Source organism: Hippocampus guttulatus, chromosome 21 (assembly GCF_054856545.1).
Source record: "Hippocampus guttulatus isolate MCC_2025c chromosome 21, RoL_Hgut_1.0, whole genome shotgun sequence".
Lineage (NCBI taxonomy): Eukaryota > Metazoa > Chordata > Actinopteri > Syngnathiformes > Syngnathidae > Hippocampus > Hippocampus guttulatus.
Genome location: NC_141281.1, coordinates 8,341,105 through 8,362,760, shown reverse-complemented (window position 1 = coordinate 8,362,760; position 21,656 = coordinate 8,341,105). Strand labels below are relative to the sequence as shown.

General features: G+C 47.2%; 2 protein-coding genes across 10 annotated transcripts in view; one reads left to right on the top strand and one right to left on the bottom strand.

Annotated features, from left to right (window-relative positions):
* The window catches only part of rnf152 (ring finger protein 152), a 45,544-nt gene that overhangs the window by 9,678 nt on the left and 14,210 nt on the right, over window positions 1-21,656 (bottom strand). The window contains exons 7-9 of one of the 9 annotated variants that reach the window (XM_086101577.1): window positions 6,004-6,025; window positions 4,614-4,649; window positions 2,614-2,680 (exon numbers count right to left, since the gene is read on the bottom strand). The exons of 6 other annotated variants lie outside the window; for them this stretch is intronic. The gene's annotated coding sequence lies outside the window, so the exon portion shown is untranslated. The remainder of the gene's footprint in view (window positions 1-2,613; window positions 2,681-4,613; window positions 4,650-6,003; window positions 6,026-21,656) is intronic. 2 more of the 9 variants (XM_086101578.1, XM_086101576.1) reach the window with 2 other exon arrangements.
* LOC147187003 (cadherin-20-like) overlaps window positions 4,537-21,656 on the top strand; it is a 29,959-nt gene continuing 12,839 nt past the window's right edge. The window contains exon 1 of the mRNA XM_086101568.1: window positions 4,537-4,734. Coding sequence (XP_085957694.1) covers window positions 4,631-4,734 — 104 coding nt within the window. The 5' untranslated portion in view covers window positions 4,537-4,630. The remainder of the gene's footprint in view (window positions 4,735-21,656) is intronic.

Sequence of the window (21,656 nt, the reverse complement as noted above, 5' to 3'; positions counted from 1 at the left end):
CAGAAATTCCTCTCAGGATATAATTACACCAAATATCGATGCCCGAGAGGCGGCATCGTCAGCATTTTTTTATTCTGGCTCGTTAGAGCGCTGCTTTCTTCACGATGAGCTAACTTCAAATCAAAGATCGACGCCGAGCGTGACTTTGCTTTGAAACACCCGGATCGTCCCACACTTTTATGCCGACTACCGCGATGAGAACCAAACATGATGGCCAGCGATCGTGAATCTCGAAGATTAGCCTGTGCGATTATTGTCTGTTTTCTTCTGTAAGAATGATTTCCCCATCCCTCAATCTGCCCCTGCGTCAACCATTGTGTTAAAACCGGTTCAGTATTTACGATGATAAATCCTGGATGGGATTGTGACACAAAACAGACAATCGGGCTAAATTTGAGCACGTTCTCCCGCTGATCCAATCTGAAAACCCATCCGTGGACAATCGTCGTAAATGTTAAAGTTGCTTCATATTTATGATGCCAAATGCGGTTATTGCAAACGCAATACGTTTCTTCCTCCACAAACACTCTCTCTACTTCTTTGGAATGTCTACACAGTCTGGAAGCACCTTAGGAGAGCAGGGCAGGGGAAAGTGAAAGGAGAAGTGGTAGTAAAACCGACCAAAATCCAGGTGCGAGATGGTGAGGCAGGAAAATAGACTTGTTGCCTACTTGGTGTGGTTCAACCAAGCGCGAGAGTTGAGAAATCGGAAGATCTCCAAAACAGCGTTTCTCACGTGCTAACAATTGACGTAAAAACGTCAAAAATGATTACATGTGATCAAATTGTCCCAAGTGGCTCTTGTTATGGCACTGGAAAGAGGCTAAAGCCTGTGCTCAACGCATCCCCCTGGGAGGAAGTGGCAGATGCACAAACGCACGCATACACGCGCGCAACGTAAAAGCCAGAAGCTCTCCAGAGCGGCGTCTCAAGCGGAGCCAAAAAGCCAAGCTGGGTAATCCCAGGAGGAGCTCAACACAACCACGGACTCGCCTTCAAATCCTGTTGGCTCCCAACATCCATATGACAACTGGAGGCTAGCAGGAGGTAGATGGGGTAAGCGGGGGTGGGGGTGGGGGTGGGGGTGGGGGGGGCGACCGAGGGGGTTGCTGGGGGGTGTTTGGCTTGGGTGTCGATACAGAAAACGGGAAGAGGAACATGGCGCCGATCAGGCCCAGTGCTGTTTTCCCGGTGTTGTTCAGTTTTTAGCTAACTGCGGGCCACTGCCGCCAACATGATAAATGATAAATTCCTACAGGCTGTTCCACTCATCCCGGAAAGGGATGTCGCTTTATATCGATTCTGACCCAGCTTTTGGGATTCAATGAATGACCTCAAAAGTTGGGTCAAACTCTCGTTGACCATATTGGGTTATTTTTGACCCAACTGTAAAATTAAGAGCCTCAAAAGTTTGCTCAGTAGCCCTTTGACCCATATTGGGGGGTTTTGGGGTGTCTTGACTTGAAGCAGATGAACAATGCATCAAAAAAATGTTTTTTCCTTTAAATAAATAAATTATAGCCATAAACATAAAAAATATATATTATAAGACTTCTTTGGAAAATCCATTACGCGGCATTGCTTTGCTTTATGACGTAACGTCAAGCTGACTCGCAATATGTACGGTAGCCGTGCCTAACGAACTCTCGGGAAAATCCGTTTTTCTGACGGGAAATAAAGGAAACACGATTCATCATCGGAAAGTTGGATTTGACAAACACAGGAACTTGTCGTATCTGTCTCATCTTTCTCGCGCGACTGACGCAATCATTTCAATACAGCTTTAGATTGTTGGGGGGGTTTTTTCTTCTCATTGGTCCACGTGGGATTTGTTGCACTTCCTCCTGCTCGGAGCCCACCTGGGGCGCACTCACGCGTCTTTTACCGAGCAACTATGAGACAATCCACTCCACTGGCCCGCTGACTGACATGCAATTGCACGTTCGGCTTTGGAGATAGATTAGCTGTAGAAGCCAGTCAGGATCAAACCGCTCCTCCTTGGAGGCTCGGCGGCCCCGCGGTGAAGTTTTCTCAACATTTCGCTTCGGCAGCAGCCCAAATTATTCATCAAAAGTGAGCAGGACAAGAGGAACATACAGAATATTTAGTAATTGTTAAAAATAGATGCCCGAGAAAATGGTCGCAAACAACATAAATTATGCATCCGACATTGACATCTTTGACAGACTTTGGACACCCATCGGACAAACTTGGTCAAACTTGGTGCGATCCGAGCGTAACTCTCCAGATTTACAGTATGTCTGCTGTACATTGAAATCTCATCAAAATGACTCATGAGGACCATACATAATTCATATGGTGAAGGATCACTGCTAACGTGTAGCATGCTAGCAGGAGATTAGCATACGCTTCGTATGAATGAAAAAGACTAAAATATCAACGATTGTATTGGCGCGTCTACCATTTGGCCTCCTTGACGCTTCTTCTTTGTCTGTAATTGTTTTCTCAAGCCTCAGGGGGGTCAGGGAGGGGGCGGGGGGTATCAGCATGGCCTTATTATGGCAGCTGATCGATGTGATTTATAGCTCCTGGCGGCCGAACATGCAAACTGTCTCATCTCCTGAGGCTAAAGCCCAGAAATCAATGGCTCACCAGCTGGCTGCGTGAAAGGTACTCAAGCCACAAAGCTTCACGGGAATGAAGTCGAGTCCACATCAGGCTGGAGGAAAAAAAAAAAGAAAAAAAATCTGTTTCGTGATCCATTTGGATTGCTGTCAAGTGAGAAAGAAGGTTTGCCAGGATGCAGATGGCCGCCTTGTTAACATAATCCCATCAATGTCCTCCAGTTGTGTTGCTTTTCCACGGCGACATTTCACACGAGTTATATTTTTGTCGAACAACATTTAAGGAAGAAAAAATAAAGAAATAACTAGACCGCCACGAGGCTTGATTGTCAACGGCCCCTTTTTTTTGTATATCGATCGCTGTGGTGCTTCAAGTTGATTGCCGGCAACATCGGGTACAATGGAAGCCCGCTTTCAAGAAAGAGCACATTGGATTCTTCTTTGCTCTTAATTCGTTTTCATTCCTGGTGCGGCGCATCTGCCGGCTGCGCATTAAAATCAACACGGGCACGCGGACGATCGATCCGCAACATTCTAACATCATGCCTTTAGGACTCGAGAGACTTTTACGGCAAGGCGTGGATGACAGGGGGTGTCAGTTTCAAAGCTGGGTTGCAGTCTGAACGAGTTGACATTTGGCCAGCGCAGTACAACCAGAAGAAAGAATAACGTCATTTTTTAAAAGTGAATCTTGTACATGGAGCACCACTGTGGCTATTTTCTCCCCAATGCTTTTCTCTGGCTAGTTCAGTTTCCTCCAAAAGTCACCGTTAGCATACATTCTGTCTTAGCTGTTAGCATACATTCCATCCGAGTTGTTTGGTTCAGTTCAGTTCCGATGCCATTTCCTTTCATTTCCATTGTCCAAACATTCTTTGTACATGTTGGGGGGGGAAGAAAACTGCCTCCACTTTTACCTGTGCGGCGTTGCTAAATGGCGTTGGCGCACAGCCCGGAAGCTAATGGCGCATTGCTATCACGTCCCCGGCGCGACTCCAGGGAGCTTTCTCCAGAACAACGGAGACGATGCGGCGGAACATAAGACGCTGGATGCGCGCCACTAAGAAGCTCGCTGCTACCTTTGCGGGAGCATGAGCTTTCTTTGTCGACGCCGACTCGAACATCATTTGGAGTCGGAGACCATGAATGGGAATCGGCGCTTTGTTGAGGGCCTTCGCATACCCGAAAAGCTGACTGATTTTGGCAAGCCGGAGCACAGCGTCAAAATAGTTTGGTGTCGAAATGTGATGTTCACTTGAGAAGTGTCAGATCTTATTTATCACAGGCTTGTCAATGTTTGGTAAGTTTCCGGGTGTCATAATTGAAGTCCAGGGCTCGTACGGACAACTTACGACGGACGTAAAAGGATCGTGAGGATCGGAATGCATATTTCAATGAGCCAATCAAGATCTGTTTACAAAACGAGACTTGCATACGCTCGCCCCCGACCATATTTGCGCTTTTCTTTCCGAGCTTGGCGAAGAGTGAGTCGACGCCTAATGATTCAATTTATTCAGCAACTCGACTCATTTGCGCTCGATAAATGATTGATCAGAGGAGGGCCGGCCGGTAGCAAACATTTACTTATTCATCAAACATATTTCTGTTTAATGCTCATGTTTGTTCATTTTGTCATGCCCGGTCTTGCACGGCCCGCTAAAGCAATCGAGCACCACGCCGAGGTGCCATTGCACCTCTCGACGGGGTCTCTGTGATGTGGCGGTGAGGGAGAGCCTTAAGAATCTCGAAAAGTGGGAGAAAGTGAGCGGGGGGGGGACTGAGTGAATTTCCAATCCTACAGGTTAATTTGCTGCCTTTCAGATTCAATTGGCGTGTCAAAACGTTCATGAGGCAAAGCAGCAGCAGCAGGGTTACGGGAGGGTGGGGGGGGGGGGGGGGCGAGGGAAGGAGGAGGGCGGGCGAGGGCAGGAGAAGGATGAGGAGCGCCGGGAAGGCAGTCAGTGCAGGCGGAGGCGAGGCGGCGAGAGGAAGTCTCTACCTCCCCCCCCCTCTCGAAATTTACCTCACCTCACGTTTGAGGAGCGATGAGAGAAGAAGGAGGTGCTGTTGGTTTGTTTTTCCAAGATTGTTGTTTTTTTTTGGGAGAGAAACAAGAGGAAAAGAAGTTTGAGCGTCCACTTCTAAGAAGGTAACACCATCTTATTTTTGCTGATGTTGTCCCAAGATGAGCCTCAGCAGTGTGAGAAAGTGATGGAGAATGTATCCGTGGGTTGATGGGGGGGCGGCGGTGGGTTGGTAGGAGGGAAGAAGAGGCGGTCAGGAGCTCAGTAACCACGGCGGGTGAGGGGGGTGGCGCAGAATTTCTATTTTGCACCCTCCGAAGCACCGGGAAGCTCTGCCAAGTCCGCCGCCGCGGAGGAGAAAGATTTCATTGTGCAGCCGATTCATGAGGCAGCGACGTGACCCCGCACACAACCCACCCCCACCTGCCCCCAACTGACCCCCCACCGTGCAGGACTCACTTGGCCCAGAGATGCTGTTGTTGCATCAACACTTTCCCCCGAAGCTTCGCGTTGAATACTAAACAGGAGTTTCGTAAAGCCACGCAGGGTCAGCGCACTCGTCAACTAGCGTCACGCGGATTCCACATTTTCGCTTTTCTTCTGCTCGCTAATTATTTGGGATCAGGCTCAAGTGCGAATAAGCTATGTAGTTTAGACCCGGTTTACATGGTGAGAAGATTGACGACTAAAAAAAAAATCCGACCTGGTTTGGCATTTAGAAACTGGTCCTATTCTGAATCTTTTCAATGAGAACGATTAGCACGTCCGCCTCACAATTCCAAAATTCTGAAAATGGAAGGATGCATCATAAAGTTGAAAATGTGTTGATCCAAAACATCTTCAACTTTACTTGCCTCGAATTCGGAGTCGGAGTCGGAGTGGGTGCACAAGCGCCTTTGCTGTTTGATGAACTTTTGCCTTCTTAGGCTTCTTCTTCCCACAAAGAGACTTTGCAAATTCTCTATGTTGTTTTCATTATGTTAAAATTTGACAATAGATTGCGTTAAGCGTTACTACCACGTGTATGTTTACAGTTAAAAAGCACAATTTTGTCCCGTGCCGTTTTTCTCGGTGAGCTGGAACACATTAATGGCATTTCCAGTCATTTTAATTGGGAAGGACGATTTGAGTTTCAGAACAAATGAAATTCATTAGTCAAGGCAGCGCTACAGGTGACTGCACACCTGCCATGAAACTCCTGTTGCGTCGGCTTACTTTGATGCTTCTTTTGTTTTTTGTACACCGCGGCGTGGTGTCGCGCACGTTGTCATGGTGATGGCGAATGAAACAGGCTTTGTCGGGCACAATGATGAAGCGGTGTGGTGTTTTTTTTTTTGTTTTTTTTTTGTGAGCTTTGTATGGAAGCTTTGAAGGCTGAGGATGGATCAACTTACCTCCGGCCTCATGTTGCAACTCCTGCACAAGAATCAAAAAAATAACATCAACGTTCGTCTGGAGTGCTCGAAAGACGTTTGAAAAGGGCACTCAAGTGCTTTTGTGAGGTTCGAGACGTTTTGATACTTTGTGTTTGGTCTCACCAAACAGACCCAAACGGACACAGCCCCGTGTTTTTAAATGTAATTTTTTTTTTCCCCCTATTTTGATCAAGTGGCTACGAACTCCTCAAAGGCTGCTGCGCATTTGTAAGTTTCCATTTGAATGAAGCAGCTGCCGCAACGGACTGCAAGCTCGCCAAATGATTCGCGGCTGGCTTGAAAAAAAAAAAAAAGCAATCAGTGACGCACGCGGTGGCTCTGTCTATTACATGAAGTAATTACATCCAGAAAGGGACACTGGGACCACCGCTGCTGACTTAATTGGGATTGATTCACTTCCTGCTTATTCATTCAAGTCGGCGTGGAGACATGTCGAAAGAACGTTTCTTAAAATATGGAGCTGTCCTGAGTTTTGAATGCAGATCCAGACCCAATCTGGCCCGCAGAAAATCGAAATCATCAAAAGTTGCGTAATATTTGTCACATTCATTTGTGTATTTAGTTCTGACTAACCTACGAATACTATTTTTGATTAGAAAAAGAGGCACGGACTTTTTTTGTGGTTGGCGTTGACGCGCGGGGGAGGGTGGCATGCCACATGCGAGGCAGGGGCGGCGCGTGCAAACATAGCAAAGTGAAACCCCGCCGAGTGTTAGATGGCGGATTTGTCAAAGTTTGTCATCCGCGCGGCGCTCGAGTCAACATCTGGCGGAAGCCGCACACAAACGCCACATGCTGAGCCGCCGGAAGCTCAGATGCCCCGCTGCTGCGAAACATCACTCATCAACGCGTCTGCGCTGTCCCGTTAAGACAAAACAGGCACGCTGAACTTTATGAAAAAGGGGCCCGATTATGGAAAATTGACTTTTAATCATTTGTACACAGATGCGGCGGTTACCCACTCCACCCCCTCCCCACCCCATTCGTGGCCCTCGGGCTTGCGTTGTAAATGTCACGACTCATCTGGGTTTGGTCACATGATGTTTATCATGCGAGCCCAAAGGCACTTTTGTCAATTTCAGTCAAAAATAAAATAAAATAAAAAAGACCAAATCTTTAGATTACAAAGATTGGATGTTGCAAGTTATTTATCGCTTCAAGTGGTTTGGCTTGCCCCTGATTTTCCGAATGAAACTTCTTTCAGTCTCTAGAAACGATTTCGTCTTCAGTCTGCTACCGAATGTGCGCTGAGTTGCGATTGGTTCGTGGCCTGATAGTAAAGCATTCACTGTCACGCGTAATATTTCTGCTGTTGGAACTCCGAGGTAGCGGCGCATTGTTCAACGATGAAGAGCTCTCTCCATCAAAAGGGGAGCGTTATTATCCGTGCAAAGGCAAACATTTTGTAAAGGCATATTGTCATATAGCGCAGGTGTGGAAAATAAAAGAGATTTACTCATCAAGTCGTCAAACAAAACGGGGGCTGTTGGCGGAGATAAGCGGCGTATCGCAGGGGGGGAAGGAACACAGATAAAAATGTAACTTGGGCGAAAAAAAAAAAAAATCCCCTTTATCGCTTTAATTGAAAAGCGTAGGTTGCATCGCAGGTCGTGCACGATGCATCGGGTTGTCATTTTATTTGAGTCTGCTGGTGGGTATTGGTGGAAGGGGGGTCGGGTGGGGGGGGGGGGGGGGGTTGTCCTACATCGGCTGTTTATGGCAGACTTGCATTTCAAGTCAATTGTCAACATGATTTATGGACGATGTGGACCATCTCCGCAATGCCTCCTCAATCTTCTCTGACGGAATGGCTGCCATCAGCCCGTGGAGCGGCCGTTAGTCTCCCTCTCCGGACAATTTTCAGGCAGACAGACGAGTTTAATCTGCCATGTTTCTGCTGCCGGCAGTTTTTATGTCCGCATTCTAATTTTTCTGAGGTGTGTCAGAAAAGTTCCAGGACTGGCCAAATCCAAACTCGCAAATAGGGCAGGTTCTCTTTGTAGCCACGCCGCTCGATTGTTTGGTTCATACCGAAGGAGCAAAATTTTCATTTGTGACTTTTTTGACCCGCTTGACATTTCCAGAATGTGTACGATCAACGGGGAGGGAGGAATTCGCGTCAAACAGCGCGGCGGCCCGGTCGGCCCCCTAATGAAGGTGTAGTGTCCAAACACTTAATGGCTGTTTGGATGACACGCACCACTTATTGTCGCAATCATCCGCTCTCGCTCAGCGGCACCACTTGATTAATGCGAGTGTCGGGATAAAAGGGAGCGCATATTAGGGAGGTGATTACACTGCCCAGGAAACTCGTCGCAAAACAACAGAAAGCCTGTGCAATCAACACGCTAACTTTGTAAAACTTTGCCTATTTAAGTTTTCTAATTGACTCCCCCACCCCTGAAAATAAATGAAGGTCTCTGGTGAGCAATCAGCTTCATCTTTTGCCCAGACTCTTCCGCAGATTAAGTTAAATTAACGCAGAGTAGCCGGGGAAGTTGTGACCTGCGCGAGGGTCGGGAGCGTGCGCCTGCATGCCGTGAACACTCAGGCAACAAATATAAAGAAAACACAGCAATGGAAGAGAAGCCAGACTAAATTTTCATTGTCGAGAGACTTCGTCAGACTCCGCCCCTCGAAGGACAACCTGGCAACTTTCACTGCAGAGATTCTGCAGGAAGGGGAAGCACACGGACGAGACGAATGAGGACAGTAGACAAGACCCAACATTGTCCATAGATGTGAACGTCGATCTAAATGTTGTCCGGTGATGGAAAGGCGACCACGACAGGGTGTTCCTCGCATTTTGCCCAAAATCAGAACTATGTCGAACCAAGGGGAGGAGCTTCATTTAATCAGGCCATAACCCTTTCTCGTAAAAAAGTAGTGCTTTGCTGTCTTTATGTGGTTCCCTCCCAAAATAATAATTGCCTATAGAGGCCACAAGATGGCAGCAAAGCATCATTTTTGTACAAGTGAAGCTCCTCAACTCGATTCAACATAGTTCCTTAAAGATGACAGCAAGGATCAAAAAGAGAAAATGGGTCGAGGGAAATTTCAGTCATCCTACGACTACTTCTACTGTGTGATTTTTTTTTCAGCACCCCCCCATAAATCAGTAAACATGGTCATTAGGAAATGCCGCAGCTCGTGCCACCGAGCCGAACACAGTCAAAAATGTCACCAGTCCAAATTAGAATGTCCGATGGGTGGAGGATGAAGCTGCCATAGAAAAACCTTCCACAGAAACAGAGTATGCATAATCCTAAGTAAAAAATAAAAAAAAAAGAAATTATCATTTAGCCACACCAAAATGCAATGCCCCATGACAGTCGGCAAAATTGAATGGAACTTCTAAAAAGTAGTTGGGCGTGAAATCCTGTAACACACCCAGCATTGTCACCTTCAAAAAAGTTACAAGATTTCCCCCCCCCCCCCCCACCCCCTCTCCTGACGGCAAGGTTAATGGCGAATTCTCACGGAGCAATGAGCAGCAGAAAGAATAAGCTAAAGAAGACCGCTGCGCTTTGTGATCCGCGCCGGGGAGATTTCAGGTTTGCACGGCAGGAAAGCACAGAAATAAACACCCGCCTCCTTCACGGTAAGACTTTATCAGCGAGCGAAGTGAAAGCCTAAACAATCGCAATCCCAATTTCATGCACACAAACAAACCGAGACGCGAGCGGTCGCTCGGCGGGCGCTTTGTTTGTTTTTGCCGCTCTCGACACGCTCGGCACCTTGAGGGCGTCGCATGGGGCGGGGGGGTCCATGAGGGAAACGCAGCCGAGCAGACCAGAGCATGGCAGGGACGTGGAAGTTGAGACAAAAAGGCGAGCCGTGACATTTCGGGGGGGGGGGGGGGGGCTAGCGCTCCTTTCTTGACTGCTGCTGCGAGAAACAATCCGAGAGTGCCAACGGAGTGATTAGATCCCACATGACGAGTTCATCCCACCTCAGCAAATCAGATAATAGCTTTGCGTTTTGCAGCGGTTTAGCCTGCGCACCCAGTCAATTGTCCCCAAGGCGTGCGGGACCGGTCAGCAGCATATGGCGACATCTGGTGACAAGGAACCCTCACAAGGGTTTGCCGTCACTGTCATGTTGGGACACGTTTGCTTCCCAAACGTTTGCTTCACAATACGGTGACAAAACCCCGAAGAGGCCAATAGGAAAGTAGTCATTTGGACAGTACAACAAGATATTTGTAGGTTTGGGTTGACAATTACTCTACCACCTGAGCAAGATTTTCCTCAAGGATTCAGTGCCGATTGGCTTCACCTGGTCTCATTTGCCGTCTTTGTGTTCAATTCATCCCGGTGTCCGTTCAGGCTTATTTCTGCTTATTTCACACTCGAACTTCAGAAAGGAAACAACAAGGGACTTACTTAGAGGTCAGCGATTGAAGCTTGGCGAGATGTTTTCGAATGGACTCCGTATACAGGATAAAAGAGAGAGAGCGAGTCCAAAAACAACATCACCCAGGTCGCGAACCTGAGGCGATGAGCAGATGGAACACCCCCTAAGCCTATTATCGCCGTTTTTGGGAGCATTGTGTTCCTCCTGGTATGTCATTCCTTGCCGCTGGTGCTGACCTCCTGAGTGTTTTTTTTCTTTGTGAAAACAGAGAGCTTCTTTCACTGTCTGCCAGGAAGGAGCTGGCACTTGGGGTCCACCCTCCTTCAGCGACCGCGACACGAGAAGATGAACTCAATGAACACAATGACAGCTTGGCACACTTGACAGAAGGGAAACTGCTCCAGGCAAACTCATGGGTGTGGGAGTAAATAGTTGGGACACATCGGCGGTAACCTGATGGGAGGGGCTGACGAGAAGAAATTGGCCAATCAGAGGTTCGAACGGTTATTCGAAATTTCCCCACGTGAAAACAAAAGCTTCGTGGGTAGCAACAATCGCTCTCAACGCAAAGTTTCTGTCAGATGTCAAACTGGTCTGAACTCCGCTTTCTGATATGAAATTGGAAGCCACCAAATTTGCAGGGGTGGCTTGTCTCACGATGCCACAACATGTGAGCAAAGCATGACTTTGTCGAAATGAAGCTCCTCAACTAACTTCAACGTACAGTAGTTCCTTGACGTCAACATGCCAAAAGATTGCGGCAAAGCATATTGAAACAACTGAACATGTTACAAGATGTCCGCCAAGCCCTTTCTAATAGGAAGGTTGTACATTTACTCACTAGGAATTATGTGGAAGTGAGAGACAAGCTTTCTATGTTGGGGAATGGCTAAGTCTTGTATGGATTGTTAGCATAAGAATTCAATCAAAATTAGATTTTTGGGGGGGGTATTTTTTTGAGTGAGTTCAAATCAAGAGTCTCGATTTCTATCCCATTTCCACGGCACAGCATGCCGGTAAAATTCAGGTTTTGGTGGCCATTGTGAAAGGGGAGCACAAAACAAGAGCGAGGAAAAAATCTTTCAAAAACATTTCGGATCTCAGCCAAGGGGGCAGCCTGCAGAATTACCCACAATCCGCCTTCCCAACGCGTATGGCGTAATCCCCCCCCCCCCCCGCCTCCTTGTCGACACGCTCTGATGTGATGCGTACAAGCGGCAAGACAAAGTAGAATGTCTGGCAGGCCTGTGTTTGTTCTGTTGCGGAGCGGAGGAGAAGATGAAGAGAAGATGTCAGGATTGATAGCCAACTTATCTAAACCTCATTGATTTTTCACGTGTTCTTCGGAGCCCATGCAGAAAGCCCTCTGAACAGGCTCGCTAGGAAGCTTGTCAGAGTGGATGAGACTGATGAGGAGAGCGGCAGGGGAAGGAAAAAAAAAAAAGATATACAAATCTGTCCTCCCACACCTTCCACACAGCAAACATATTTCCCCTGTTTAAACAAGAGGCCGGCGCTTCTCCTTGCAGACACACGGAGGTGTTTGTGCAGAGCAGAACACGCGTAATTGGCCTCCATGCCCGCAGGTCCGCTAGGCGAGTGTTTGACCCATCAGCCTATTTAAGGAGCATGTACGCCTACTGAAGCATGGAGGCCCAATGCCGGCAGTCTGCAAACGTTCGGATTCAACTGACTCACAGATCCGACCGACGTCACCTGGAAAACTCAGCATGGCTTTACGATTATTCACTTGCTCCCAGAGCCAATTGAGATGCAATCGCTTCGGCTTCAGTTCCTCTGTTGCCTCATATCATAAACATGGCTCTCCGGAGGAAGCCTGACAGGACTCTTAAATCATCACACTTGACAAAGGTTGCAAAATGATGCCACTTTTCAAAGTTGGAAAATTTCCATGGGAGTGAATCTTACTAAATATGAATAAACCAGGAGTTTACATAATTGAATATTACCCCTCCCCCTAACTGAAATACATCTTTTTTTTGTGGTTGTTGGCAGTCTGTACCCCTTTCCTGCGGTGTCCCTCAGGGGTCAAGTCTAAGGGCCCATCCCTTTGGTGCTTGACGTTTTTCTCAGAGATGCCCAAATTTGAAAGCAAATATAATTTATGTTTTAGCCTAAACCTGATTTAAATAACCGGACTTCAAGCAATTGAAGTGGTACTGTACCTTGCCCATTTTTCGTGTTGGGATAGATGCGTCTATGCTGCTTTTGTTGTATGGTTGGTGTTCCTTCTTGCCAGAATCATCTTTAAGCCTATCCTGGTCAACTAGATATTATTCAAATAGCAATTTTGACTCTAACAGAGTTTTGACTTTGTGTTAGTGACAAAATGGTGTCAGAAGTGGGACATTTAGTCGCAAGGCCTTATGTTGTTTACCCTTGGGACACTGTGAAGACTCGAACATGATGGTTGAATAAATTGCTTGCGTAATGTATGCCATGTTTTTTTTCTGAATATTCGGCATATTATTCATGATAGAGTTCACCTTGAAGACAGAAGACAGGGACGCTGAGCCGGCGTGCCATCATAAAGATAAATCGCTTCTTAAATCGCTTCCGAGGGGCTGAATGGCAGGAAAACATGACACGAGATGTCATGTTTCATGTTGACAACGATGCATTGGGTTATTTTTCTGCAAGGAACTAAAGAGTCCGTCTGCTGACAACAAACGGCAGCTCACGTTGCGGCTGAGAAAGTTGTGGAGACGATGACGCGAAATGACCCTAAAAAGGCTTGATTTGAACCAAAATGGCAGACTTCCTGTGTCTTTTCAGACATGTCTATCCTCATCCAAACGTAATCCCTCCATAGGGATCCATGCACCACGTTTAGCATCTCTATTTATCTTCTTCCAACGGCTGCGCCGCTCCAATCCACGTGACAGCCACCTGCCCCCCCCCCCCCCCCCGGGTCGGCTCTGCACTCTGATTTACGACATTTATGTGAAAGGGATGTCTCTGAAGTTTTCGGTGGCAGGCGGGGAGGCGGCTTGTGGTGCAGGCATGTGGAAGTCTGCTGGATTGGAAATGAGCTGGGGTAAGGGGCGGGGGTGGGGGGGGGGGGGTTACTTTTATTCTTGGTTGACATGAAAGTGATCGTTAAATCATCTTTACTGCCATGCCAACCAATATCGACGCACCTCAGCTGCCATGTGTCATTGTCACACTGACGATGACGAGATTGCATTGAACCGATTTTTTTTTTCCAGAAACGTTTTTTTGTTTGTTTGTTTTGTTGTTGTGACTGCGAACGTCCTCAATCTGCTTATCAGCTTGATAACTACATTCATATTGTATGAAATGATCCCATTTTCATTTTGTTTTCAGTTGCTCTCACGTGGAATCGATGCCAATTTGTTTTTTTGCAGCGTGAACTTTTTGCTGCCGCAAGAGGACGGTTAGCAAATTGGGTAGGGTAGGCCAATCCGAAATGAAGACATTGATGTGTCGTAGCTGACTTTTTAACACCCCGTCAACACGACGTCTTTTATATTTACCTCAACAGACAGTCGATCCCCCCCACTTAGCTTGTCATCGATCAATCCTCGGCCTATTTAGCTAATTGTTGGCACTTGGAGCTGTGGGTAATTCATCCCAGAGGTGTGTGGGGGGGGGGGGGGGGTCTCCGAAGTGGGGTTAGGCAATCTGTCAGGGGGTCGATTGTATCGGCGGGTGGGAGTCTGCATGTCTCAACGCGTGTTTATCACAAACGCCGCAGCGAGAAGGAGCAGGAGGAGGAGGATGAGAAAAAAGGAGGCGGCTTATTAGTCCTCTTGATGGATGGGGCAGATGCTCTGACTGCGGTATTAGTATTATTATTACTGAGCTGGCGTTATCATTGTTTGTTTGTTTTCCGCACCAGCAGATGAATAAAAAACAAAAAAAAATAGAAGCTGTGTGTAAATCGGAATGCCACAAAACTGAACCCATATCACTCAGTCATATTTGGGCAAGGGGGAGGCATAAATTGTGATCAACGTGGTCTTAAAAGGGTCTTAAAAAGTCTTAAATGTGGCTTCCCGAGCACTGCAGATACCCTGAAATACATCACAATCAAATTGTGAGCATGTGAAAGCTGACACGGAATCAAGTGGAGCAACATTTAAGATGTGTCATTCGAAGAAGTTCAGGATTCACGCTGACAGTCAAAATGCTTGTGTGTGTGTAAATCGATCGCAAAGCTGACTTGGGAATTGCAGCTCAATTGGAGCACAGGGTAGACACGACGAGGGCGAACAAAAGCGCAACGCTTTTGCACCTGAGAGGTGTACGCCGCTGCGCCAATTTTTCTTTCTTTTTTTTTTTTGATGCACACACAAACGACCCAGGCGGCTTTGGAGCAATTTGAGTCTTTAATGGAAAACGCGTTCAAGAAGCCTGAATGGCTCCAGAGTTATTCAAAACACTCTCCATTAAACGTAATTACATGATAGCGGCGCATGATGCACACTTGTTCTATTCATGTGCTGCTTTTCACACTTTTACAGGACCTGTTTTGATGCCTGGGAGAGGCCCCAGGCTGGGAGGAGGATGGTTGTTAGCCTCGGGTGACTTTGAATTTAATAAGAAGCTTCGGGAACAATCACTTAGTGTATGAAAATCATCTCAAGACAAAAAGACGTTTGTGTCTGGAGTAGTGGGGCAAGTGTCCGTGTCCATGTGAAAATTGTTCAGCCCTGAAAGGAAGATCCCCCCCGTCCCCCATTAAGCCCGCCACCCCCCGCGGCTCTGAAACTGGAGCAGGAAGTGGGTACACTGAAGGCAGTCATGTTGTACATGCCGACTGCCTATTGAACTTGATGTACAGCACTGGAGGCAGAGGCGCAGCGTGACTCCTATTACGGCTTTGGCGTCTCATATAGCAGCTGTCGGGCGTTGCGCATCGGTTTTGTTGAATGATTCATTACATTTGTCCACACGGAGGCACATCGGCAGGTTAACAAGTGTGTGTCAAAGAAACAGGTGGCGGTACAACCCCTCAAACCGGAGGCTCGTCTGAGCTGAGAAGCAGATTTCGGGAAAACGCAATGATTTTTGGCAATTTAGCATTACAAATTCTGGGGAGTCAACGTGATAGACATTTGGTAGCAATGGGACAAAATTGATAAGACCCGTTTTCAAGGATCCATGGAAAAGGCCAAATTGAGTTGCTTCGAAACAAAATGGTCGACTTCTTGTGGCTTTTAAGATAAGGCTTCTTGAGGCTTTTTTTGTGGGTCAACATGATAAAAACATCAACCAAATTTCCTGTTGCGAAGACACAGGCTTTTCGATGACTCCTGGAAATTGTCTAATTGACCCCACTTAGAACCAATATGGCCTCCTTCCTGTGTCCTCAAAACATGAGATTTTTTTTGTGGGTCTACTCATGGTACATACACTATGCCTACCAAATCTCATGCGTCTAGTTGAAACTGACCACGGGAGGCTACCATTTTTTTTCGATTGTTTCGATCGATCTTGGAAAATTGCCGCATTAAGCTCTAAACGAGCAGTTTCAGACCTTTTGGTCCATCTCCTCATGATTGACCAATTTTTTCGATTTATTTTTGCGAATCATCTCCTGCTCTGATCGCTTCAAGTGTTTTTTTTCTCAAATATTCAAGGTTGTTTTTAATCATAGTTTGTAAAGTTGTGACTCAGAGAGTTTTAATGCGCAATTACGAAATTATTCGGCTTTAAATTTGAAGAGCTCCTTTCTTGGTCATGCTGCCTCCTGCGAGGTCACTGCGGCCCGTGATTTGATTGAGCGGGATGACGAAGATGATGATGAGCCCAAATCAGGACTATTCCTCTTGTTATGATGAAGAATGAAAAGGTAGCGTAACATTTATCCCGACCGACAAGGGGGTTGGGGGTGGAGGGGGGAAGCAGCAATACGGCTAATTACGTTTCTAGCGTTCTCCGCCAGTCGCATTCATTGTCGTAATTAATTTCATTATTTCCGGCGCTGGCTGTTGAGAGCAGATTAGTTCTGTCGGAGTCGCGGGGATAAACACGGCATAATTGCTTATTGCTCTCAGAGGCCGCCGCAGATTATAGCTAGGCTAATGAATGAGAAAATATCCAATCACCTCCAACACCGCCGAGCCTTCGCCCCGGCCGGCTGCTTTGTTTGTTTGCCTTTTGTTCCGCTTCACGGGAAGTTCGACTTCTGACTGGAAAAAAAAATCTTTAAAGTGACGCCCCGTTGACCCAGGAAGGCGAACTTGGAAGAGATGGATCAAAGTAGTTGTCACTGCGCCCTCCAGTGGACAAAATTAGCAACAACAGTTAGCTTTTCCTCAGAAATTACAGTCAATATGTTCTCTACCCCCCAGCTAAAACGCGATTTTTTTTTATGTACTACTAAAAGCAAGATCGATGTAAGATGGATACTTCCATCGTCTTGTGTATACAAGGAAACTCGTTAGAAGCGTCAGCGAGGAAGCACTGCAGTCTTGCTCCTGCCAAGGGGAGTCTGGCACATGAGCTTCAGCAGCTCTCAGATCCAATCCGCATTCTCACTTTCCCGCCGTCAAGCAGCGTCAACGCGGGCCGGTGTGCAGCCGAGCAGAAATTCCCTCTGATGGAGCAGAGGGGCTCGGCGGGGAACGTTAACGCTAAAGCTAATGGGGTCAGACAGCTGCATATTAGCCGCGCATCGTGTGCTCGAACGTAGCGAGCGGTGTGCTTACCTATACCTGCAGGCATGGAAGGGTTCAGGAGGGGAGAGCTTCACGAAATACGACCCGTAGGCTCTCCGGGACTCGACTTTGAAACTTTTTTTGCCAGCTAGGACAGCTCGTAAGGTCATACCAGCGGGCGCTCGATTTATGACAAAATTCCTATGACATAATGCGAATTTGTGACGTGAAATTGTATGAGTGCAAATTTGCCACTAATGTATTAGTAGAAAAAAAAATTGAGAATTATTTTAAAAATTAAAATAATTCATTAATTAATTGTCTGACTTATTTTTGTGTTAAATTTTTCCAATCTTTTTTTTTCGCTTAAGTTGCGCTCATGACTTCTTTTTTTGTAATGACTGCAATACTAAAATCCGATCTAAAACAGCCCTCGTGGATCTTTCCGTCTTGAAAACACTCCTGCCGACACCCTAAGATTACATATCTGCACCTCCCTCACCTGAATCGAATTTTTTTTAAAAACGTGAGGGGGTGTCACTTCTGCAACAGTTACAGTGTCACATTATGCCGCCAGATGAGTCACAAGGGTAATTCTCTCCAACGTTAGCCCCAGAAGTGTCACATCGGCACAGAGTCAGCTAGGCGATCGGTCGGAAGGTCAGCCGCGACTTTTGTCCTGATTTTCTGACGCTTTTTATGCGGGGGGGGAATGAGTGAATCCTTCGACTGTAATCGGATTGCCGTGACTTTGACGCTCACATGTGCGACCGAGGTGTCACGTGAGTTGACAAAGAAAGGGTCAATGGGTCTTCACTTCAATTTTAACCTACGTCAACTTCGAAATATTATTTTTTTTCCTTCACGGATAATGTGAAGACAAGTGCTTCCTCTTCGAGTTAATCGTCTTGAAAAACATTCGCTATGCGGATCAGAAAAACTTGCTAACAACACCAAATCGCTAATTTGGCAACGCTGCCCACTTTTGTAAAAAGGGTTCACGACCTTTATTTTGTTGTTGTTAAGCGTCACGCGGGGATGCACATTGAACGGCTGCCGAAAGAATCCGTCCGTGAGTTAAATACCTGACTAACTAACTCAATAAATAACACCAACTCGAATGGCCCTAGTGCCCAAAAGTAATTTCCTGTGGCTGCGGATCAGTCATCATGGCGGAATTGAGGTCAAAAGACCTTCACGCTTCCTTCCTGCCAAACAACAGCCCATCAGGGTCAGACTCCAGTCAGAAAACTTCTGACCGTCCAGCTCGTGTTTTTGTATAAATAAAGACTTTGTTGAGTTGGGACTTTTTTGAGTGACGGATGCTCCCCCACCCTTACACGTGGCTTGTTTATGCACCTGGAATGTTTCAATGCGCTGGATGCCCGAGTCGACTTGAATGCGGCGACCTCGAGATCTCTTTGTTCCGGTCAGAGCGCGAACTAGAGCATTCGGAATGAGCTGCGGCTATTTGATGCTCTTTTGAGGGAGCCCGAGCCGGACGAGGTCAGAGGGTGACTCGAGATAGGCGCAAGACGGGTACCTGCGGCGTACAGTTGCAAATAAAAATACATTTTAAAGGATTAATCATCAGCGTGTGTATATCAGACGGCTTGTTTATGCGTACGCATAAAATGGGCGGTGCATAATTTGATGGTGGCTGTTTGTGTGTTACGAGGATATCGTTGGCGCAGGTTAAATTTGCCGAGAACACCTTACGTGCGCTTTTGAAACTAAAAAGGTTCAAAAGCCCCTTTCAAGGAAGCAGTCCGATAAGGTTTGTTTAAAGCCGGTGAGGCAGAGCGGCGCCGACAGTCAGACGGTGTCACTGTTCAAAACCCCGCGGAACCATTTTTCCTCCTGTGATCAGCGGCTCAAGACTAGTCCAAACGTACACAAAGCGACACAGCGAGACGTTAATCTGCTGTGTTTCAGGTAAAGACACCCCCCTTCCGCCTTGCATGCCAAACATGTAATGAAGCATGCGCGCTGGCTTCTAAATTGGCGTTCAATTGACTCTGCCGAGTGACTCGGGGCCCGACCTGCTGACCCGTGCGCCAGAGACCGCAAGATAGTGAGTCCATTCAAGGGTGGATGTCTCATTCCGTTCCCTGGGGGGGGCGAGGAGGACGATTGGAGGTAGTACTTTCACAACGCCCTGCTTATTTATTTAGTAAATGGACGCTTGCTGTGTGGCGTGTTCCAGATATTTCACATGTGAGACTGGAGTGCCAGACGCAACTCTCAAACTTCATGCCAGCCTGATGGCAAATGAAACTGCACTTTGGGGAGACCTCAACATGCCGCAGAACACCCCAACTTTGTCAAATATATCCCTCTAGAAGAATTTTTGCGGTTCAGAGCACAATCCCAGACTTCGAAATATAGAGTCCCTGACCCGAGATCAACCTGTGAACATAAAATTGGGTAGACATGAATATCAGAAAAGGATGCATGGAAAAAGTCTCAAGGACCCACGATCAATATTTAATGGGAGGTCGGCCATTTTGATTTGTAGCAGACATTTTTCGCAAATTCCAGAGCTTGTACATTGACGCACTCCTACGAGGGGATTCGCCCAAATGAGCCCCAAGTGTAAACAGGCCTAAACGGGCGATCAATTGCCAAGTGTTTTTGTCTACACCCTGGACGGAGCATGGCGCCTTATGCTTATTTGTTTGGCTCCTTCATTTCTTGGTATGACAAAAAAAAAAAAAAAAAAAAACAGTCGTCATGGATTGACGTATATTGCATGAGCGATCGTCTCGAAAAAGACAATAATCCTTGAGCGTTTGAATGACATCTTCATGGTGGGCTGCTGTAATCCCGCCACCGCCACCACCGGCGCAACCTCACTTGTCAGAGTGAGTGAAGGCACTCATGTGTTGAGTTGCAGGTTAATAAATATTAAAGCCGCATCCATAATGGAGCCACTCGCTGTGTTTGCCTTGCATCAGTCGCAACACGTAGCGAGGCAGCCACTTCAAAAGTCACTTTGCTCACTCAGATGTGCTGGCGCAAGCCAGGGTCACTGAAAACAGGAGTGGCGGAGGGCGGGGGATGACGACATTAGGGGAGGCGGGGGGGTATGAGGCAAAATATCAGAAGGGTCCGCGGTTGCGCCGCTCCGAGGCCCCGCGTCACCTCGGCTCCCGTCGGCTCATCCCCGTCGACGTACGACATCAAACGACCCTGGGAGCCTTTCATCCCCCGGCGCCCGCCGCTCTTCTTCCCCCTCCCCATCGTAGCCGATGGAAGCTTAACGTGGCGGAATGAAAGTCAATACCCCGCCACGCACACACGCGGGATGAAAAGGTCACATGGAGAAGGTTCCCCCGAAAGAAGCAGCTTGTCTGAGGCCAAGCCGGCCAGCAGGAAGTCACATGATGCCACTTAATGTCACGGTTCACTCTCTTGACCTTGTGCCAACTGCGATGTCTCACAATTAAAGTTTCGAGCCACCCAATTTCTGAAAAGGTTGCCGCTTTGGCCCACTGCTGCCTCGCACCAGAACAACAACAACAACAGCAAAGACACTTTCTTGCAAAAAAAAAAAAAAAAAAAATCCATTTACGTCTTTTTACCGTCATGTCTTCTTACTCGGAGGTTGAAAAATACTAAAAAGCCTATTTGGGCCAAATAAGGAGTAGAAAGTTTTCAAATGTAGGGAGTCACCACGAAATCAAATACCTAAAAAAAAAAAAAAAAAAACTTTAACTTGGTTACTTCCCACCACTGCGATTTAGTAAAGACACTTTTGTACATCTCCGTGACGTTTTTAACGTGGGGCACCAGGGGCCGAGCGCTCAGCTTCTTATCTGAGATGACACGGAGGCTTTAGTTCCTCCCCAGCGTAACCTTCTTTCACGCGCGGGGCTCTTCATGGCGTTGGCGGCGACCCCAGCCGAGTGGTACGTAGGCTCGCTAAGTGAGGGCGGGTTGTTTGCTTCCGATCCAAAAGGTTTTCTAATATTTGGAGGTGCCCAGCCAAACGCCCAAAATGAGCACTGAGATCTACAAAGTATGGAGGAGGCTGGCGATTGAGGTCTCTGAAAGTGACTGCTTCATTTTTGGAGCGGCGACAAAGAATCCTCTGCATACAAGCGACATGAGATCCCTTCAAATTTGCTTAGATGAAGAATTCCAAATGGGCCTTAAGACGGACCTTTGAGGAACACCACGGGAAATGGTCCAGACTATGCCAGCAACCACAGAAAATGATCTGTTTGCGTTCAAGATCCGAAGATACTTTCCCAGTCAAAACGCCTGTCAGGCTAGTGTAAACGCTATCTTTAAGATGAAAACTAAGTTACCCCCCTCCCCCGCCCCAAAAAAGAAAAGCCTCAGTCGCTATTTTGCGCGAACACGCCGCAGCTTCCCGGAGCGTCGCTTGTTATCCTGCACCTTTTTATTCATCAAACACGGCAACCAAAACCGCTCTCTGCTCGCTAAGCGTCCCCCGTGAGCTCATTAGCCTAGCATGGTAGCAAGGGCTTGCCTCACTTTGCTCCTTGAAAAAGATACAATTGTCTGCTTTTGTGCTATACTTTTAACTCGTTTGAACAAAGAGCGCTTTGCACATTCTCTTTTTTTTCCCCCAAAGTTTGC